Source organism: Ammospiza caudacuta, chromosome 1 (assembly GCF_027887145.1).
Source record: "Ammospiza caudacuta isolate bAmmCau1 chromosome 1, bAmmCau1.pri, whole genome shotgun sequence".
In the NCBI taxonomy this organism is placed as follows: Eukaryota; Metazoa; Chordata; class Aves; order Passeriformes; family Passerellidae; genus Ammospiza; species Ammospiza caudacuta.
Genome location: NC_080593.1, coordinates 11,472,458 through 11,492,492, shown reverse-complemented (window position 1 = coordinate 11,492,492; position 20,035 = coordinate 11,472,458). Strand labels below are relative to the sequence as shown.

At 41.0% G+C, this 20,035-nt stretch overlaps 1 protein-coding gene across 2 annotated transcripts in view; it reads left to right on the top strand.

Moving 5' to 3' along the window:
- Positions 1-20,035, top strand: part of ADARB2 (adenosine deaminase RNA specific B2 (inactive)) — a 305,116-nt gene that overhangs the window by 205,034 nt on the left and 80,047 nt on the right. For both annotated transcript variants that reach the window (XM_058808746.1, XM_058808753.1), the window contains exon 3: positions 1,033-1,937. In XM_058808746.1, the coding sequence (XP_058664729.1) occupies positions 1,033-1,937 (905 nt within the window). The remainder of the gene's footprint in view (positions 1-1,032; positions 1,938-20,035) is intronic.

Genomic DNA, 20,035 nt, shown 5'->3' with positions numbered 1-20,035 from the left:
CAGAAATTACAGAAATTTTATAGGATGGTTATTTAGCCAGCAGCACATCTTGTGTCTCATTCAGGACATCAGTGGGATGACTCTCCATGTTCAGCCATGCCTCTGCTGTGGCACAGAACACTCACAGCCTTGCAGAACATTGCACAGGCATGGGCCAAGGCAGGGTGGATTCATTGTCTCAACAACAGAGTGCTCCCCCTCCACAGCTCCCCACTGGCATTTCATTCCCTTCCTGGCACTCCTGGCAGTCACTCTCTCTCCTGTTGCTTTTCTTTGACACGATCATCCCTTACATCACTAATTGCTCCCATCATCATGTTCTGGCTTCTCCTGGTCTCATTGGGATTTATCTGCAACTTTTGCAATATTAGTTGTTACTGATGCAGAAACTAAGAGTATCTGCAATTGAGTTTGACAGAAAGGCACTCACTTACTAAACTGGGATTTGAGTCCAGACCAAATAATTGTTTCAAATGCTATGAAGGTCTGTCAGATCATTTCCTAGTCTGGATTCATTAGGTTGACAATGCGAGAGGCTATGGTGTGAGCAGAGTCAGTCAATGTATTCATTGCAAATAGATTATTCAATGCATTGCCCAATTTTTCTGTTTGTGAATCATTTCTGATTTCTAATAATGTGTTCATAAGCATTCACCCACATGGATTATAGAACAATTGTCATCCTAAGGGAATTTTGCAAACTATTTACACTTTACTAGCAGTTATCAAGCAGTTCATTTAAGTCACATAGCATCCATTATGCTTCATCTTTGAATGATGTAATCTTTTCTTAAAACAGAAGGCTAATGACTAATAGAAGCAGACCTTTAGGGACAAGTAAACATTCAGAACATGCGAGAAAACTGTGCTAGAAATAATAAACCAACCATTATACAGATATTTAGGGAAAACTCCTAAAATGGGCTTAGCAACAATTTTTTTTTTTTTTTGGCTATTCTGACAGCCCTAGGCATAATGTCAGCTATGATGATGACAGTTGTAATGTGAGTTGTTTCCTTTCTTTACTGACAGGTACCAGCAGTGCAGAAGTAAAGGAAAATCGGAACATTGGCAACCTGGAGGATCATCCAATAGCATCTACTGATAGGGCAAGAGGGGGAACAACTAGCAGTAAGAGGAAAAGACCCTTAGAGGAAGGCAATAATGGCCATTTCTGCAAACTTCAGCTTATCTGGAAGAAGGTTTCATGGTCAGTGACACCAAAGAACGCTCTGGTTCAGCTACACGAACTCAAACCAGGATTACAATATAAAATGGTGTCCCAGACAGGTCCGGTGCATGCTCCAGTCTTTGCTGTTGCTGTGGAAGTAAATGGACTTACATTTGAAGGCACAGGCCCCACAAAAAAGAAAGCCAAAATGCGCGCCGCAGAGCTCGCTCTGAAGTCATTCGTTCAGTTCCCCAACGCCTGCCAGGCCCACCTCGCCATGGGAAACTGCATCAGCCCATCCACGGACTTCACCTCCGACCAGGCCGACTTCCCGGACACTCTGTTCAAGGAGTTCGAACCCTCCACACACAGCCAGGACTTCTCGGTCTACAACCCCGTCAACAACGAGCTGCTCTCCACCACGTACCGGCGCGGGCGCCTGCTGTGCCACACGCTGGACCTGGTGGGCCCCGCCAAGGCGGGCAAGCACCACGTGGCCAAGGCCGAGAGCGAGAAGAACCCGGTGGTGCTGCTCAACGAGCTGCGCTCCGGCCTGCGCTACGTCTGCCTCTCGGAGACCGTGGAGAAGCAGCACATCAAGAGCTTCGTGATGGCTGTCAGAGTGGACGGGAGAACGTTTGAAGGCTCAGGACGCAGCAAGAAGCTGGCTAAGGGGCAAGCGGCGCAGGCGGCCCTGCAGGCCCTCTTTAACATCCGTCTGCCCAGCCACATTCCCAGCAGGAGTAAATGTCACCATTTGCCACAGGTGAGAGCTCCTGGGTAGCTGCTACCACATTAGAGGAACTCTTTTGATGGATGGCTTTGGTATTGCTGTAGCTGTTGTTGGTCTACTCAATGGTTCCTCTCATGTTACAGCAAGTGTCATGCCACAAAACAACCCTTTTCCCACAGAAGGACTGTTCTGGTTTGAAAGCAAAACCAGTGAGTGACTCCAAGTCAGAAATACAATTTATTTGGAAAAGGAAAGCCAAAATACATGCAATAATACAAAAGAAAAACCACTATCAAAGTCAGAATACAACCTGACACCCTGTTGGTCTGGGTGTTGGTAGCAGTCCAGTTGGATTGCTGGCTGCAGTCCTGGAGTGGCAAATGTGGTTTTGTTGGAGCAGTGATCCTGTAGAAAGGGTGTAGTCTTCCTCTGAAGATCCAGTGGAAAAGATGGCCGTTCCTCTGGAAATCCAGCTGAAAGACTGACTGCTCAATCCCAAAACCCAGATTATATCCAGGTGGGATGCATAGCTCCTTCCCTCTGGGCAGAGCATCTCACAATGGGTTGATATCATTCTGAGTCATGTGGTGGGTCCTTGATTGCCCATTAAATAGAAATGGCTCCTGGAGGGAGCTATCTCTGAGTTATACAGCAAGACATTGATGGGCCCATTAACAGGAGATAAGGAAAAACAATGCCCCTCCTGGTTTCAACAGCTCTTGAGGATAGAAATAGAATACATCTTTATATTGTAACCCAGGACAAAGACCCACAGACAAAAGCTTGGAAATAGTATCCTGAAATCATTGGGTACAATTTGAAGCTGATTCCATGGGAGCGTAGAGGAGAGGGCAAAATATAAGGGGAAATACCAACATTTCACTTTGTTAGAGACAACAATAATAGTGACAGAGGTAGAAAACTCAGGTAGTTCTGTGGAACTGCATCTTTCTTAACAGAGAGGAGCCCATATATAAAGGGGTGTTCAATTTCCTCCTTTTAGAGTTAATTTTTGATGAGGACCATGCTATTCAGAGGAGACATCAGTGATAAGGAATGCATCTGTGTCAGAGAAATTCTGCCACTGGAAAAGTTAAGAAATTTTGTTTATTATAGTCTTACTATTGGGGGTAATTTTTTTGTTTAGTTGGTTTGATTTCAGGGCTTGGGTGTTTTTGTTTTGTTTTTGTTTTCACATATGCCTCCAATGGTACAAAGTATACTGAAAGTTTCGAAACTTTCCTGGAATAAATGTAGAGATTACTGCTGTATTCACATAGAAAATACAGATCTGACGTGCCTACTTAGCACATGAAAATTTTGTAGTTGGTCATACACCAAAGGCCATCTAAGCATTACTCAGACTTGTGTCAACTTTCTAAGTTCTCAGGAAGACAGGATTTGCAGACCCTGGGAAGCATTACATGGGTTCAAGTAATTTATGGATTTGTTTGCACTGCCAGAAAAGGTTTGATTCATCAGCACCAGGAGGTGATCTACAGCTGCAAAGCTCCCTTTATGAAGGGAGCTGTTAATGTCCAGGATTTAATGCAAAGCACTAGGAGCACTAAGAGTCATTCTGCTGTTGGCTTGCTGTGAGACCGTAGGCAAGTCATTTAAATTCAATATGCCTGTAATAAAAATGAGCATATTATATAAAAGAACACTTCAAGATCCTTAACTAGTGTGTAAATGCAAATTATGAGTAGCAATTCTCATTAACATTAGTAAAAATGATCATTATATGTTCAAGGAGTTTGATAGGAGATTAATCCTCTAGGTAGCATGACTGCCTGCGGGACCCAGGAATTATAGTTGGTGACCTAGAAGTTTCCTTTCTATGTTTCCAAAAAGAAAACATGTTAAATGTGAGAAATTCTAAAATACACCATAATCCTCCACTTTCTTTTAATTCCAGGCTGCAAACTCCACGAACCAGTGGGATAATAGCACAGTTCAATAATAACAGTGATCTTCTAACAGAGTGCTTTGCAGGCATTTTGGAAACCTCAGCCAACACGACAGTTTCACCTTTCCAGTGCTCCTTCAAAGTACACACAGTTTTAAATGAGATACCTCTAGTGTTTCCTACCCAAATGAATTCAGGCTATAAGTAATCCCATTCTGGTGGTTGCTTTGCTGCCCCCAGTGAACTTTGCTGGGTGGGTCAGCAGGTAAATACCATGTATTTTTTGGCCTCTGGTTTGTCATGTTCTGAAACTATGCCACAAGGATCTTTGCTTCGGTTCCTGAGCTCTCTGAAATGTTCCCTGGTTTCTTGGCTTCACACTCACCTTCTGCCTGAATATCACATTTTACTTCAGTCTCCAACTGTTCATTAAGTGACATATTCTCCAGTGTATGTTCCCTTTTCTATGGCCTTTTCTCCTTTCTGTAGACTGCTGCCCTCCTTATCTTCTTCTCTTCACTGTTCTGGAAGTATAAATGTCAGCGAAAAGGTGTCACTGAACTTTCTCCATCAGTATTTCTTGAGTGGTTATGTATTGTCCAACTGAAAGATTACTTTTAATGCCAGAATTCAGCACATTAATTGAGAGATAAGCCTTAACACTGATTTCTGCTGACCTCCTTACAAGCTGCTGTCATCAACAGATATAGCAGCTGTGACACAAAACCTGAGTTTATGTTACTCACTAAATTAATAATTCAAATTCCACAGAAACCAACAGACTTATTTCCACTGACTTCAGCTTAAGCGTTAAATCCAGAAGCATCTTTTCCTGTTCTCACTGTGTTATGCAGTATCTCATCGAGTGACTGCCTTTGCTCACTATCTCAGTCAGCCCATCTGGTCTTTGGTCAGCTGAAGTGGTGTAACTATACTGGGGAGAGTGCAGCTCTCAATAGCTGTGGTCAGAGCCAGCTGCTCCAAGTGTTGTTTTAGCTCCTTCTTGTCCCCCTGATCTTCTGGGGGACCACATTTTCAAAGATATGCTTCAAGCCAAGTTTTCAAAACTATTACTATTTAGAAGTCTTGATTTATGTCCATAAGTGTTTAAAAGCAGGAAACTCAAATAGCTTAGGAGCAGAATTTGAAATATTAGGAGGGATTAGTTTCTTCACAGAATAAGGAGCAACTCTTGTCCCATGCAACCATTCACTCTTTTTATGTACTTCATTGTATTTGTTAGAATATCAAACAGCTAACTCGTTGGTTGTGAGAACAGGCAAACAAGATCAGCTGTAAGAGTTTCAGCATATTTTGAATATTGTGTAGAATCCAGGAGTGTGTTTTTCTCTGTTTGTCCTTTCAGAGGGTATTCCAATTTTGCATGTCTCTGCTCCTGTTTGCCTTGCTATTATCAGTGGCATTAGGAGGCCACAATTTGCCTTTTCCAGTCTGACTGGAAGCAGGAAATAGCCAAAAGTCCTATAACACCTGTAGTCCAGTTGTCCTGAAATTTTGGATTTTGCAGTGTACAAGAAAGTTTCAAAACAAATCAGATGTCCTTATTAGCTGGGCATCCAAACCACTGACATTTCTGCTTTGCTCCTCAGGGCTCCCAGGGGACCTGCTGTCCCTCAGCCTGGGCCTTGGGTATGCCAGAGGACAGACAGACACTCTTCTGCTGACTAAGGGAGATTCAATGCACAATGTCCAAGGAGGAACAATAAGAGAAACTACCTAAAGGAGGGTGTAGCCAGGTGGGGCTTGGCCTCTTCTCCCAAGCAACCAGTGACAGGACAAGAGGACATGGTCTCAAGCTGTGCCAGGGTGGTTCCAGTTGGACATCAGGAAGAATTCCTTCCCTGACAGGGTGGTTAAGCATTGGAATGAGTTGCTGAGGGAGGTGGTAGAGTCACCAACCCTGGAAGCGTTCAAGAAACAATTGGACGTGGCACTTAGTAATGTGGTTTAGTTGGCATTGTGATGGTCAATCAAAGGTTCAACTTGAGGACTTTGTAAATCTTTTCCAACCTTAATGATTCTGTGACTCTGTGATTCTGTATTGTCCAGTTTGTCCTGAGAGGTGGTGTCTACACAGGAGGCTTCCTGAACCACCAGGAAATGCACAGCACGGATTGATGTCACCTTGATCTCTTCTGATTCAGGTGAAACCAAGGGGTACAAGAACAGCAAAGCCAGAAATAGATAAACTCCCTGGGTCATCTGCAATCCAGCTTGATTCTTCAGCTGCCTCTCACCATGAAAACACTTACTGAAAACACATCATGAAATTCTGAGCACTTTACAATACCAATGTTTTCTGAAAAGAACATTGCTGTGACTCTAACTTTCTTTCCTGTGACTGCTGCACAATGTGTTTGAGCTAACTGCAAAATTATACACAAAAGGTAAACAAAGACATAATACGATTTACACCAGAAAAAAACATTTAATCTCTTCATTTAAAACCAAGATAATTGAGATCGTGCCTTCTTTACAGCCATCAGCAGTGCATCAATCCACTTCTGTGAGTCTCATGCAGGTACAATAGTGGCTGGGAGACATATGCACTTGCCCATGTATAGGATGAAGAGAAGGTAGCTGAGATAATCCAAGAATCACCTGAAATGGTCACAAGATTTTCCCATCAGCCTGACAGTTCTTCTTCAACCAGATGTTTGATCTGTGCTAGGCACTGAAGTGCAAGATAAATACGATTGATGGTCAGAGACTGGGCATACAATGTTGATTGGAGTAGCTAAGATAGGAGCCTGGAGAGCTACTGAAGCCATGGCAGACATAAAGAGAATCAGGAGAATGGAAATTTCAACTCTTCACTGTACCTTGGATAAGTCACTAAATATTACTACTCCTTGTTTCCTGGCATAGTTTGTCTGAACTCATATTCTCCATCAAATGAAATGCAATTTCTTCAATTATAAGCTTTCATGGAAGTCTGGCAATTGTTTCTTCCCACTTTGGAAGCTCATGTTCTTACATTCCAATACAGGAGACAGCATCAGAGGGACCTGACCTAACTAACCCTAATGAGTCTGCTCTGGTAGAAATTCATCCACACACTCCCAGGCTTTCCAAGTGCAGTGTGCTCAGTTCAGGAGATCAGGGTGGCCCCCAGCTGCATCTGACCAACTTGCAATTCTTTTTCTGATCTTGTTGTCCTTCTAACCTGTCTTAGTCTAAATGGCATTCTTACTGCTGTAGAGCAATACCATTAATTAATACTGTCATAACAAATTAGTAAAAGAGGGGAGCCTGGATTTCAAATGAACCTAAATTAGAAAAAAATAGGTGTGATAATCACATTCACTCTGCTTTGAAATGGCTTAACACTGCTGTTGCTTGTTCACATTCAGCCTCTCCAGAGCAGTAGTTGTCTATTTATTTTAACAAAACCTCATTGTGTTTTGTGTGTGTATCCTCAAAAAGAAGCAGGATTTCTCTCTTTGGCAAATACAGCTAACCTTTTGGTTCCAGTTAAATCCCCTATTTGCCAAAAGCTTCATCTGCAGGCTAAAGCAACCTTGATCCCACATTGCAGTGATTCTTTACTTTGAGCAGGTCAAGGATTCTGGCCAGTTAACTTCAGTGCCACCTTGGTGATAAGGTGGCATCATCATGTGAAGAACAACCACCATGCCAGGGAAAGCCACATACCCCACACTTCTCACCCACTCCCCTCCAGAAACCTGTTTCCCTGTGTTGCAAAGCTGGTTCATTTTCATGCAGTGTCAGTTGTTCCTGCCTCCTTAACTTTATTTCTCTCACTATCCTCCTTCACCAACAACTGTGGCCTCTCGCCCATGTCACAGTTAACCCAGGACTGAGGCTGGCAGTGATATATTTGACTCCAGTGTGAAGAGCAGCAGCACATGGAGCAGGCATTGATCTTTGAGAAACTGTTCCAACAGGTTTCTGTGAAGAGCTTTGTCTGAGTAGGTACATAGTTTTATAAACTTCTCTGTTTTCTCTTGCACAAAGAGAAACAGCTGATAGGGGTGTGTGTGTAGCTCCTGACAGGAGAATGCTAGAAAGAGAAATGGTGGGGACCAGAGAGATGCCTTTGCAATGCAAATAACATTTGATTTTCAGCCATCTATTTCTTACTCTGTAGGTGGGGAAAGTTGCTTTTATAATCAGAACTACAGGCAATCAAGAAATTTATAGGATTAGAGTTCCTTAAGCAAAACAATGGCAAAAGTACCAATTTAGAGGCACAGCATTAGTTTACTGGATACTGTTATTATCTTGGCTGCTAATTGGATTGTAGTTACTTCTAGGCTCACAGCTGAGTAACAAGGACCACCTCCTCACCTTTCATACAAGAGGAATATAAAAGATATCTATTGCCCAGAGAGATTACACCTTGAGTCTCAGATGAAGAAATTACTTTGGTTTAATGTATATAATCCATGCAAGATCAAACAGAGATGCAGAATGACTACCTACATGGAATTACAGGAAATAAATTAAAAGGGTAGGAAGGACTCTGGTGGCTTGCTCTCACAGCATCAGCACATATATGTAGACACATTAAGGGGTTGCACATAAAAACCAGTCATCACTGCAAAACACCACATAAATTTGCATCAGCTGAGCTCCAATAATCCTGCAGTTCTCTGCTGCAGAAAGAAGTTGATGTATGCATCTCCACACTCCCTGCCTCTCTCTTTTGCTCCTGAGTTGCTGTTTTGTGTAACTCCCAGCCATAGATAGCTCCAATCCCCAAAAGATTCCCCTGCACTCCTCTTTAAGTCCTATGTCATGTCGAGCATGCTCAGGGCTTTCAGAGCATTAGGTATGCTAAACAAAACTCTCCCAAATGAGATGTTAAATTCTAAATGTACCACTCACCTAATTAATAATACTTAGAAGAACTGCAATAATCATGGTAATTAGTTAATGAATGGCCAATCTTAATTTACAGAAGTGAAAAAAATAATTGTTATATCTTCAAGGAAGAAAATCTATAATGCTGAAAGGTATTTTTCTATGTAATTTAATTTTACAAGCAATCCAAACCTCTTCTTCTTCTTAAAAGAAAGGAAAATCAAAAGTTTCTAATTTTCCCTTATAAAGACTGTAAGGGTCCATGGTGATTACAGTGCATTCAGAGTAGGGTAAATCAGATTTAACCATCTAACTTGGCTGCTGGGTGCTCCTTTAGCTTTTTAGTTATTGAAAATACTCCATACCATCCACACATCCACAGAAACAGCATTTGATTTCTTCCCTTCAGATTCTGGATTGCATATCAAACATGTCTAGTGAGACCCAGCGTGGATTCTGCTGACTTATTCTGTTTACCTCAATAAACCAGCCTTGTCTATCCATGAAGCTGATGGTGTGGATCTGATTTGTGAAGAATTATTATTTGTGCAGCTCATTAGGGTGAGACAGTTTGTGCAGAATGATTAGGGCTCCAGCAACCAGCAGACCTAGTTAGTACATGAAAGCTGAATCCCAGTCTGGTGTCATCCAGACATAAAACCTTCTTCAAACCAGACACTCTCGCAGCTGTCAGAGTTGCTTCTGTTGTTTTCTGGCTTTGTAAGTGAGCTAGGGACACTTCAAAAAGCTCCCAGCAAGCTGGACCTTGTTAAAGCTGCCACTTAATCTTGGACTTGCATCCTGACTTTGTTTATGATGCTTCATTATTACCTACTAAATACAGCCATGATCATTCTGCTCCACTAAATAGAGCTGTAATACAAGCACCCAGAGTGAATTTTTCTTTGGTTGACTTCCATGAAAAGCCTTTTCTGTTTGAGCTGGAGTGTTAAAGTCATGCCAAAACCACATTCTTTATCTATTTTTATCAGTATTCACATCCAGGAAGCCTTAATTATTCAAGCAGAATTTTCCTTCTATGTGGAGTACCAGAGGCAAGCTCCTAGCATTTATTTTATGATGACTACCTCCCTCTTGTGGTCCTTGTGCCAGCCCTGTGGCAGGCAGATCCACCGTCCTGTGAAGAGAAAACTGATAACACAAAATGCCTATGCACCTTGGCAGGGCTGTGGCTCAAAGCCCCCCGGAGATGCTGCTGAGAATCCCAGTGCCACACGTAGCAGAGGGACCACTCCCTCCCACTGAAAAGGGAACATCTTTGTCCATTTTATTTTTCTCTCAAATGCTAGCCTTTAAATAGTGAATGTGTGGTAGTCATGAAGAAAACCAACATTTCTTCTGTCCCTTTTTCTCAGCTAAAATGTCCACACATAGTGCTATGTGCAATGATTAAGCACACACACACACACACAAAATAGTATGCAGGTCATAAAATTCAGTAACGGGAAAGTATTTAGGGCTTAATCTTAGGACTGCTGAGAAGTAATGAACAGAACAGACTTTGGACTTGTTATACTGGATGTAAAATATGATTTATGTGTTTAGACATTTATAAAACCAGAGAGAAGTGGCTGAAGTTCTTTGAGATAGTAAAATCCTTTGTTGTGCACATAGTGCTCTCTTAATATGAACACCTTACTAGTGAGTTTGGATTTTTAATGGGAGCAAAACTTTAGAGCAAGGGTGTTGGTTTTTTTCTTTTTGCACCTGCATGGTGCATGATGTGAACTTTTATTAAGATAAAATATTTTTACAAATTTATGAGAAATAGAAAGGGGAAATAAACACTTGTAATCACGGGAAAAGTGGGTAAATTATCCCTCTCCATTCATCACATTTTATTCAGTGAAAGCAGTTACCATTGTCTACGTCTCATGATATCCATCAGCTTCTTAGACTGTATTCTAAGACATATAAAATATTGATGCATCCATTAAACTTTTCTCCTCTATCTTTCATGCTGCAATATTATTTTATTTAAACAAATTCATGTTCCTTTTTCAGCCTTCTAGTTTTCTAATTAACAAGTCAGAGTCTACTTCCAAGTGAGCAGTTATTTCCTATTTGTCTTCTGAACCAGGGTAGGAATTGATATGAAAATACCTAAGCGTGATTGCTCTTAACCTACTTGTCATCGTGTCTGCTGCAGACACCAGCCCCATAATCAGACCTGAATTCACACAATGGTACCTTAAAATCAGTGCTACAATGAGATGTCATCCAAATGAACCCGTGTTATTGAAGCCATGCTAATTTGCAATTTCTTTTGTACTGTCTCTTCCTTCTCTCTTTATCCAGTTCATCTTTAAAAACTAAAGGTGGAAAGAGTACATTCTCTGAGCAAGCACAGTCAACTAACAAAATGAACGCAGTTTGGTTTGTTCAGACAAAAATCTAAGCATCCCATGATCTCTTAAGTTTTCTGGTCCTGTTGAGTGCTCTTATTTTGAGTTCCTATTTTTGGGCCATCTCCTATGAACTGGGCACTAATGCTCACAGAAATAATTATAATCAACTCCTTTCCCTCTTATGTGGGTCATTGCTTTAATAGGTTAAACACAAGGAACAATGTGTGTCCCCAGGGTCTGGTGGGGAGGGTGGAGACAGCTACACTGCCTTCATTTCTTGTTTGCTAATTAGTTCTTATCCAAATCAACTCTGCCCTGTACTTTTAAGGAATAATCCTCACAGGGATATTGGAGAATAAACTCATTACTCCTGAATGAGACCACTCTTTTCTTCTACTCTCCTTGAAATACACACAAGTAATTCTAACTCCCAGTGCCTAATGACTCTTGATTACCATCCTATGGAGGACAGCTCAGAACAGCATCACAAAGATACTGTTAGGCCTTGGTTGTCCTGGTCTTTGCAGAGAATCAGTGTCCAAGAGAGGAGCAAAAATGCTTGCTTAATCCTGACCCAGCTACACAGAAATCCTCTGCAAACCAAGCCAGTGGCCATCAATATGGAGCAGACAAAAGCAAGCTAGAAAAAAAGTAGGGAGCGGTGGTTGATAAGACAGCAGTCAAGTTTCTTGAAGGCTCGTGGCTATGGCAGCAATGAGGGGCAGATGTGCTGATTGGTTCACACTACAGACACAAATCAGGGACACACTGAAGTTTTTGTGCCTGGGTATCAGCAATTTGCACAAAAAAAAAGAAACATATCACATAGCTGTAAAAACTGTTGTCTGAGCCAAAAGTTAGCAGGCACTGCTTGGAAAGCAGCATGAGAAAAGTGTCCAATAATAATGTTTATAGCAGCTCATAACACAATCACATGGAGAGAAGAGGAATTATCCATGAGGATCACCAGTCTGGAGCACATCTTCACAGATGCTAAAGGCAGTCATCAGCTCTTACCAAAGAAAACCTAAAAAAGCCATGGCACATTGATTCCTATGGATCCTATGGATTACTAAGCTTGCAACTCTGCCCAAGGGTTTGGCTACTCCCAGCAAGGAGTGACAACACATTAAAACACTGTCATATTTTGCTGGCATTGCATGTTCTCCCTTCAGTGCTCAATTAAATCCAATCAGGACTTTTTCCTGTATGGATTTACATGGACGTTACTAGAACAGGGCCATGAGTTGTTGACACAAAGACATCTCCATCTGTTCTGACTTCTTCAAAGATGCACCTTCAGTGCTGAAGCAAATTCCTGCTGATCATAATTCATGGCTCTCTGATGGTTTGAGCATAGCCTAAACTATCAACATTTACTCTGGCAAGTATCTCACCATGTCTGGAGGAGTCTGTGGACTGTATTTCCCTTCCACCTGGTGCTGACAATTAGAGAAGAGAACAAGACATCTTAAAATTCATTTTTTTGCTAAATAAGCTATTTTACTCAAATTCACAAAAAAAAAAAATCTAAAAACAAAGCCACAAAGTACTGCCATATAAACTGTCAAGAAAAGATTATTTTTCCCTTCCTTTTTCTTTCTTTATTTAAATGTATTGTATTTTTGGTCACAATCATAATACTACTGATAGGAGATGCCCTCTGCTTTTGCAGGGCAAAAGCCTTCAACTGCAGATTTTATATTTTGACTTTGAGAGAGATAAAAGTACAAGAGGGATAAGCTGCTGCTGTCACCATGCTCTGGAGAACACTGATGGAAAGAAATTAATAGCATTCCCCAAAACACTGACAAGCTGCAGTGCATAGTTTTTCCTTTTAAATCCTAGATTCATGGGGGGAAAAACGTAACATGATTTTCAAATTTACTAGCCTTTGATATAGATATTTTGAACTTTTTCCCCTTATGAATAGACAGGAGCCTAAATTTATATCTTTGCCTGCATCACTTCTTAGATATTTGTGAACTTAGAGAGATCTTAAGCCCTCCTCTCTCCAAAAGGAAAAAAAAAAAGTTAAAAAAATAACATTCTCCTTTATATAACAAAAATCAATCAAGCAAGCCAAACTAGATAGTCTTTACACTCAGACTAACATCCTTGCCATGTAACAGAGCTAAAATCTGGCAGATATCTGAGCAAAAAAAATAACATTCTCCTTTATATAACAAAAATCAATCAAGCAAGCCAAACTAGATAGTCTTTACAGGCAGACTAACATCCTTGCCATGTAACAGAGCTAAAATCTGGCAGATATCTGAGCAAAGCTGCCCTGTGGCAGACCAGGAGCAACTTGTGCAAATCCAAGGGATCTGTTGGGGACCCCTTGATAACAAGAGGTCACCATATAAACCAGCCAGTGAGGCTGAACTGAGCAGGGGGAGAGAAAGAAACTTTGCAATGAAAAGCAGGAGGGGAAAAAAATAATAAATACATAAAGAAGAAAAAAAGGGAAAAAAAATCTTCCAGGCTGCCTTTGACAGAAATTGATCCAAACAAACTAAACACTCCTACTGTAGTGGTTAGCAGCAGTTGGATTTTCCTCCTCGCTTTCAAACCACGAGATGCCAACAGGGGATCAGCACAGGCCACTTGCCTCTGCCAGGCTGTGTTATCCACTGTGCAGGGGCAGGGCTGCTCCCAGCTGCAGATATCAGGGCACTTTCTGGAGTCAGGAATAGAGGCTTATAATACAGAAATTACTCCCTTAAGGACCTGGAAACAGTTTTTATGGAGTGAGGGGTGGAATTTAGCCCCTTGGTGAAAATCAAGCAAAAACCAGAAATGTGGAAAGGAAGCTGTTGGAGTTACAGCACAGTCTTGAAGTGAAATCCTTGCAAAGGCATGCATAGGGAAATTCTTTGACAGTAATTTGAGCTGTGTTTTGCTACCTATGCTATGTACTGTATTCTGACAGCTTATATTTTGCACATATACCTGCTACCATAGCAAATATTTAAAGTCCTTTTTGTGGCTGGGAGATTATGGTGAGTAACTGAACCAACATAAACTTTCTCTGAAATACATAGGCATGAAGCCACAAAACAATGTGGGCAGATAATACCTTTATTCCATATTCCCACAGGCATAAACCAGAGCAGAATTTGAACCTGTGGATTTATAGCAAATAAAACTTACACTGAAATATGTTGCAGCTGTTTCTTATTCCATCCTGCAGCTGATAAATAGCTAATCTCCAGTTCAGGCCTCTCTATTTAAATAAGCACACTAAAAAGTTGAGCTATCTCTGACTGAACTGCTTCAGCTGAATATCCTTAGCTCACTGCTTCTGGCCTCTATTAAATGCAATTCAGATAAATTCTGGCTTCTACTAGTATTTGTTTCTCTCTTGACACAGCTGGTATCAGGTCCTGCTTAAAGCTTTCAGATTGGAAGAAAAATCTGAAAAAATATATTATTTAGTAAGCATAACTAAGCACCACTAATACTAGGAGGACAAAGGATTTCTTCTGTATTAGCTGTGAACAAATTGCTCTCCACAGGCAGCCTCACCCCTGCCATTAAAACTGATGATTTTGCAGAGCTGTGACCAAAGAGAGACTGCATCTTCCCCTGAAGCACAGCTGCCAAGCAGGAGCTGTCAGACACCCTCCACTTGCTGCATATTCTGCTTACCTGCCTCTCTCCCTGCTGGTGTCAGGCAGCAGTCTGGCTGCAGGCAGGGAGTGGGCAGCTCTGCCCTGCCGGGGCACAGGCTCACAGGTGTCTCCCAAAGTGCTCAGCCTTATTTCCCTTCCCCGCTCTGCTGCGTCCCATTTTCTGACACTCCCTTTATCAGGAGAGATCTCTCTCCCAGCACACCCCAGGCAGGCAGCAGCAGGCTGGAGCTGCAAGGAGGCAGCTGTGAGAACAATTCAGTGTGATTTTAGGTTAAATGTCAGCTGCCCCATCCTTGTGATAATAGCTGGCATTAGAGCACATTAACACAATTGCACTTGCTGCAAATTAACAGCGATCGGTGCAGAGGCACAATATCGAGTGCAATAATAATACACATGTATGAAAAGCAACATGATCACTGCCTAATTAATTAATAACTGGTTACTGATTAAAAGGGGAGCATTTGGAGCTAAATGTGTCCTTGACAACACTAACAGGATTGGTTTAGCACTGACTGTATTTTCCAATAAGACACATAAGTGCAAATAATTGCTTCCACTATATCATGGAATTAGTTCCATGGCAGTTCAGCTGATTACTTCAAGGTTTTATCTGTGTTTTGTAGCTGCAAGATCAGCTACCATTTTGCACCTTACCAGCTGGTAGTGAAACACTCTTCTGTTTACATGTATTGCATGTAGTGTAGCAGGAGACGCAGAATCAATACTGTAGATATATACAGTACCTGCATCACAAAGGTTACCACGCTCGGAAAACAGCTGATGAAAACTTAAGCTAATGAGCTGAAACATCCTGCAAGTAATTCCTAGCAGCACTAAAAACAATAATATAACTTTGCCTGACATGGGTAATCCTCCACAGACTGAGGGAAGCATAATTTTTTCTGGAAGGGAGTTTTGTGGTCCACTGAGGGTTTGAGTGAGATATGGGATATACCTTATAAGCAAGGAGTGGCTCGTAACTCAGGAGAGCTGGAACCTAAATGAAGTCACAGAGGTCATTCTTATTTTATCACTGGGGAAAATGTGACCTGTATATCACAGCTTTTTCATACATTTTAGTTAGTGGGATAATTCTAGGTGCAACAAAATGTTCTCTTTTTTTAATCTGGTATTACATGAACAGAAAGCTTTTAAAATAACTAAAAACAATTGCAGAGGGACCATTTACTATGAAACTCCAAATTTAGGCTTCTTTATGTGAGTTTAATGATGTACATGGGAACTCTGTGGTTTGTTTAGGGTATGGAGTTATCAGCTAAATATTTTTACACATTTTTCCATACATTTTTTGCAGTGACTGCAGTGCAGAATCTAGAAGGGTCAATGAAGCAGTCAGAGAAGTTTCCCCATCCTTTTATCTCCCTTCATGATAGCAGCCATTCATGTGATGTGAATATTCTGCAAAAGAGATTTCTGTGCATGTTTTCAGGCTGCTTTCCAAATTAGTTTTCTGTGATCAGCTTTCTGCTGCTCTTAGCAATCCTCGAGACTGTTCAACTATATTTGATAGCTTAGGATATCTCAAGGCATTCATTCATATATACAGTTTAAAAATAGGGATTTTGAAGGAGCAAGTGCAACCCAACTTGTCCTGCACTGGGGGCAATGCAGTCACAAAAACAGTGAACCTTTTTTTGTACCTGTGTAGGTAACCCAAAAGTGACCATCAGAGTTTCAATGTATTGTAGCAACAGCTGTGAACAATTTCACTGTTTCTCAATGCAGGGTGTTGCCAGTTCAAAAGACTGTCAGTAATCATAACAAAGCTATTTCTCCTTTCCTCAGACAGTAAGATAATCTCAGACATAGAATGGTTACATTATCCTGTTTTTCTAACATACTCAGTTTTGATTGCTGACAGGCTTTATTAGCAAGAAGCAGAAAGGTTGAGAAATGGTTGATTAGAAGTTCAGCTGTAAACTGGAAATATCCTTAGTCAGATGTCCATTGGTGAATCTGCTGTGGTACATTTGTTATAGGATAGATGGGGCAGGTGTTAAAATCCTTATTTAGCAAAATTGAAGCCAATCAATGTTGACATTTAATCCAATGTTGGATTAAACAGGAGTACTTGTTTCATTTGGCAGCTGTGAAGGGGGTTGCAGTTTGTTAGGGAAAGGGGCAAGTCCACAATGCATCTGTGGGGTTATGAGGTTATCTCATGATACATGGGGTTATTAGCCATGAGATGAATGAGCCAGTGTTAGGAGGAAACTGAGTGGGTGTCTTCTTTTGGCTGGGATAGGCTTATTTTTCTTCATAGCAGCTTTTATGGTGCTGTGTTTTGAATTTGTGAGCAAAACAATGTTGATAAAACACCAATGTCTTACCTGTGGCTCGGCAGGACTTACACAGCATAAGGCTTCTCTGCTTCTCACCCCATCCTACCAGCAAAAGTGCTGGGGGTGCACAAGAAATTGGAAGAGGACACAGCCAGGACAGCTGACCCCAACTGACCAGAAGGGTGTCCCACACTGTGTGGCATCATACTCATCAATAGCAGCCTGGAGAAGAAGGAGGAAGGGGGAAAACTCAAGAGTTAAGGCATTAATATTAGACCAAATAAGCTTGGTCTTCAAATCAAGCCATAAATTTTCTTACTTTTACCCTTCTGATTCTCCTCCATATCCAGCTGGGAGGGAGAGAGGAAGGAGGCAACTGTGTGTGACTGAGCTGCCTGCCAGGGTAAACCTATTGCAGTAGCACAGGGACACAACTGTGGGAGGTATATAAAGCCACCATTTGTAAATCTGCATTGACATGATGGTTTTCACTGCAGCTAGTGGAAAAATTTTGTTTGGTACAGGTTCCATGTTAAAAACTACATTTTGGGAATATTTGTACAAGAAAATGCTGAGATAGTGTAACCTAAAACCCACATTGATGGCTGTTCTTAGAAAGCTGCCTGGTTTCCATTCAAACCTTGAGGGGCTAATCAATAAAGCATAATTATCTCCTCTGTTTATAGGGTGATGCTTGTTCTCAGTTTGAATTGAGAACTATTGAAAGGACATACGAGGAAGACCTGAATGTATGTGTCAGGATCAATTCAGAGTTTAAATTGCTTATAATGGCTTTTTAATGTCAATGCAGCTATCTCTGAGTAGCCTAAAGAGAGGGTGACAAAAAAAGTAACTGGCTGTGTCACCAGCTAGTTTTGCTTTTTTTAATTTAAAGGGATTTTGTCAACAAGAAGCCTAGGCACAGAGCTTAGTATAGGTCTAAATATAGCACTTTGCATCTTGGTGATGCAGCTTGTGATTGTTTTATTAATTTTAGCTTTCTTTTCTCCCTGATTACCATTGGAAGACTCAATTTATTTATTTTTTAAGGAAATAGGATCACTAATTACACTAATTATGGAATTTTTTGAAAGTAGGAAGTGGGTTATAAAAGGTTTTGGTAAATGGGATCACAGAACAGCTGAGGTTGGGAGGAATCTCTGGAGATCATCTAGTCCAGTCCCTGCCCAAGCAGGACCAGGTACAGCAGTTGTCCAGGCTCATCTCCACTTGTGGTTTTGAGTACGCAACACATGGAGGCTCCACAATTTCTCTGTGCAGCCTTCTTGCAGTCAGATTGAATTTAAGGTTTTATTTGGACCCATTGCCTCTCGTCCTGTCTCTGGGCACTACCAAGAAGAGTCTGGCCCTTCATTCCCTCCCATCAGGTATTTCTGTATTAATGATATCCCACCGAGCCTTAATAAAGCCAAGGCAAGCAACATCCACTACTCTCCCCTCATCCACCAAGACAGTCACTTCATTATAGAAGGCTGTCAGGGTCTCTCAAGCTTAATTGCCCTTTCATCAATCAATCTATACTGTTCCTCAGTCTCCTTCTTGTCCTTCGTGTTTGGAGAAACTTTAGAGGAGGATTTTGTCCACCACCTTCTTGGGGGTTGAGGTGAGACTGCAAGGCTTGCAGTTCCCAGGTTCTTCCTTCTTGTCCTTCTTGAAGACAGGAGTGACATTTGCTCTTCTCTAGTCTTCAGGAAGCTCTATCAGTTGCCATGAGCAGAAGCAGAATAGAGCAGGGTATTTTTGATTTGGTTTTCCTCTCAGCAGCATGTTACTGAGCTACTTTTAATGTGACAACACTTCCATGGTCAGTGCTGTGCTGGAAGCTGGATGAGGAGATCAAAACATCCCTCTCTGACTTTAAAATCTTTGGGTTTGAAATTACTCATAATACTGTCAAGTTGAATGCAACTGATAAAAAATACAGTGCCTTTTTTGTAAGTGGATCATGTCTCTTTAGCATGGTTATTCAGTAGTCCTAAACACTCTTGTTAATAATGTGTGACAGGCAACTGTGATGGGAATGCTTCATGATTGCTCCTTATGCGATATCATGCTGGGATTGCAGACCCATGCTCTGCTGTTTTGTTATCTGTACTTCACTTCAGACATGTTTTATTATAGTACTTTAAAAGGAAGAATGGAACATTTTATATTTTCCTGCCAAACCTCTTCTGTCTGTTTTTTTTTTTCCCCTTAAAGAATTGTTTTTATCATCTATCTTTTACTGTGTATCATATCATTATCTTCACCTGTTAGGGGGAAAAATGAATGGACTCACAGTGTACAACAGACTGACAGCAAATCATAGCACGGATGTTCCCTTCAGAATGACAGTTATACCCAAGATGGCACAGTGACTAAATAACTCATTGTGAGAAACTCCTTCTCACAGACAGTTGTTAAATTGAAGGTATTACCAAAACAGAATGCAAGAATTATTGCTTGTTCTATGGTCATTTTTCTCTAGGTAAGAATATAAGCTTATTTTTTTATTTTCTATTAGAAACAAACTGGAAGAACCAGTCCAGCCCTCAGCATCGTTACAGTACCATTATTGTTTATGCTGACTTAGTATTTTCACTATAAATCCTGTTTTCCACATGACTCTTGAGACCAGGGTTCATTTGCAGTCCAGACTTATTTCAGGGAAAATATTTTTAATGCACTTTGAGGGCTTAGTGGAGACCTTTTAAAATTTTCAAATGACATAAAAACAAAAATTAATTATTTCAAATGTTTTCTAGAATTGCTCTTTCATTCCTGTAGCAAAGAACCTAGAGCTCAGTTTGAAGCTGAGACTTTCCTAAATTTTCATGGGGAATTACTATAGGTTTGAATGATCACAAGCAACCCATTAAGATAAATGTCTTAATATATCTAGAAAAGGGCCTATTTTTTGATAAGCCATGAATATTCAGAAATTTTATAAATACAATACAAAAAGTCAGGTACCCCTGGTACTCCAGAGACTCGCTGCAAAGTGTTTTGTTTCATTAGGAGATAAGCAGCAGACCTGTAATGCAGATGAGCAGATCTACCT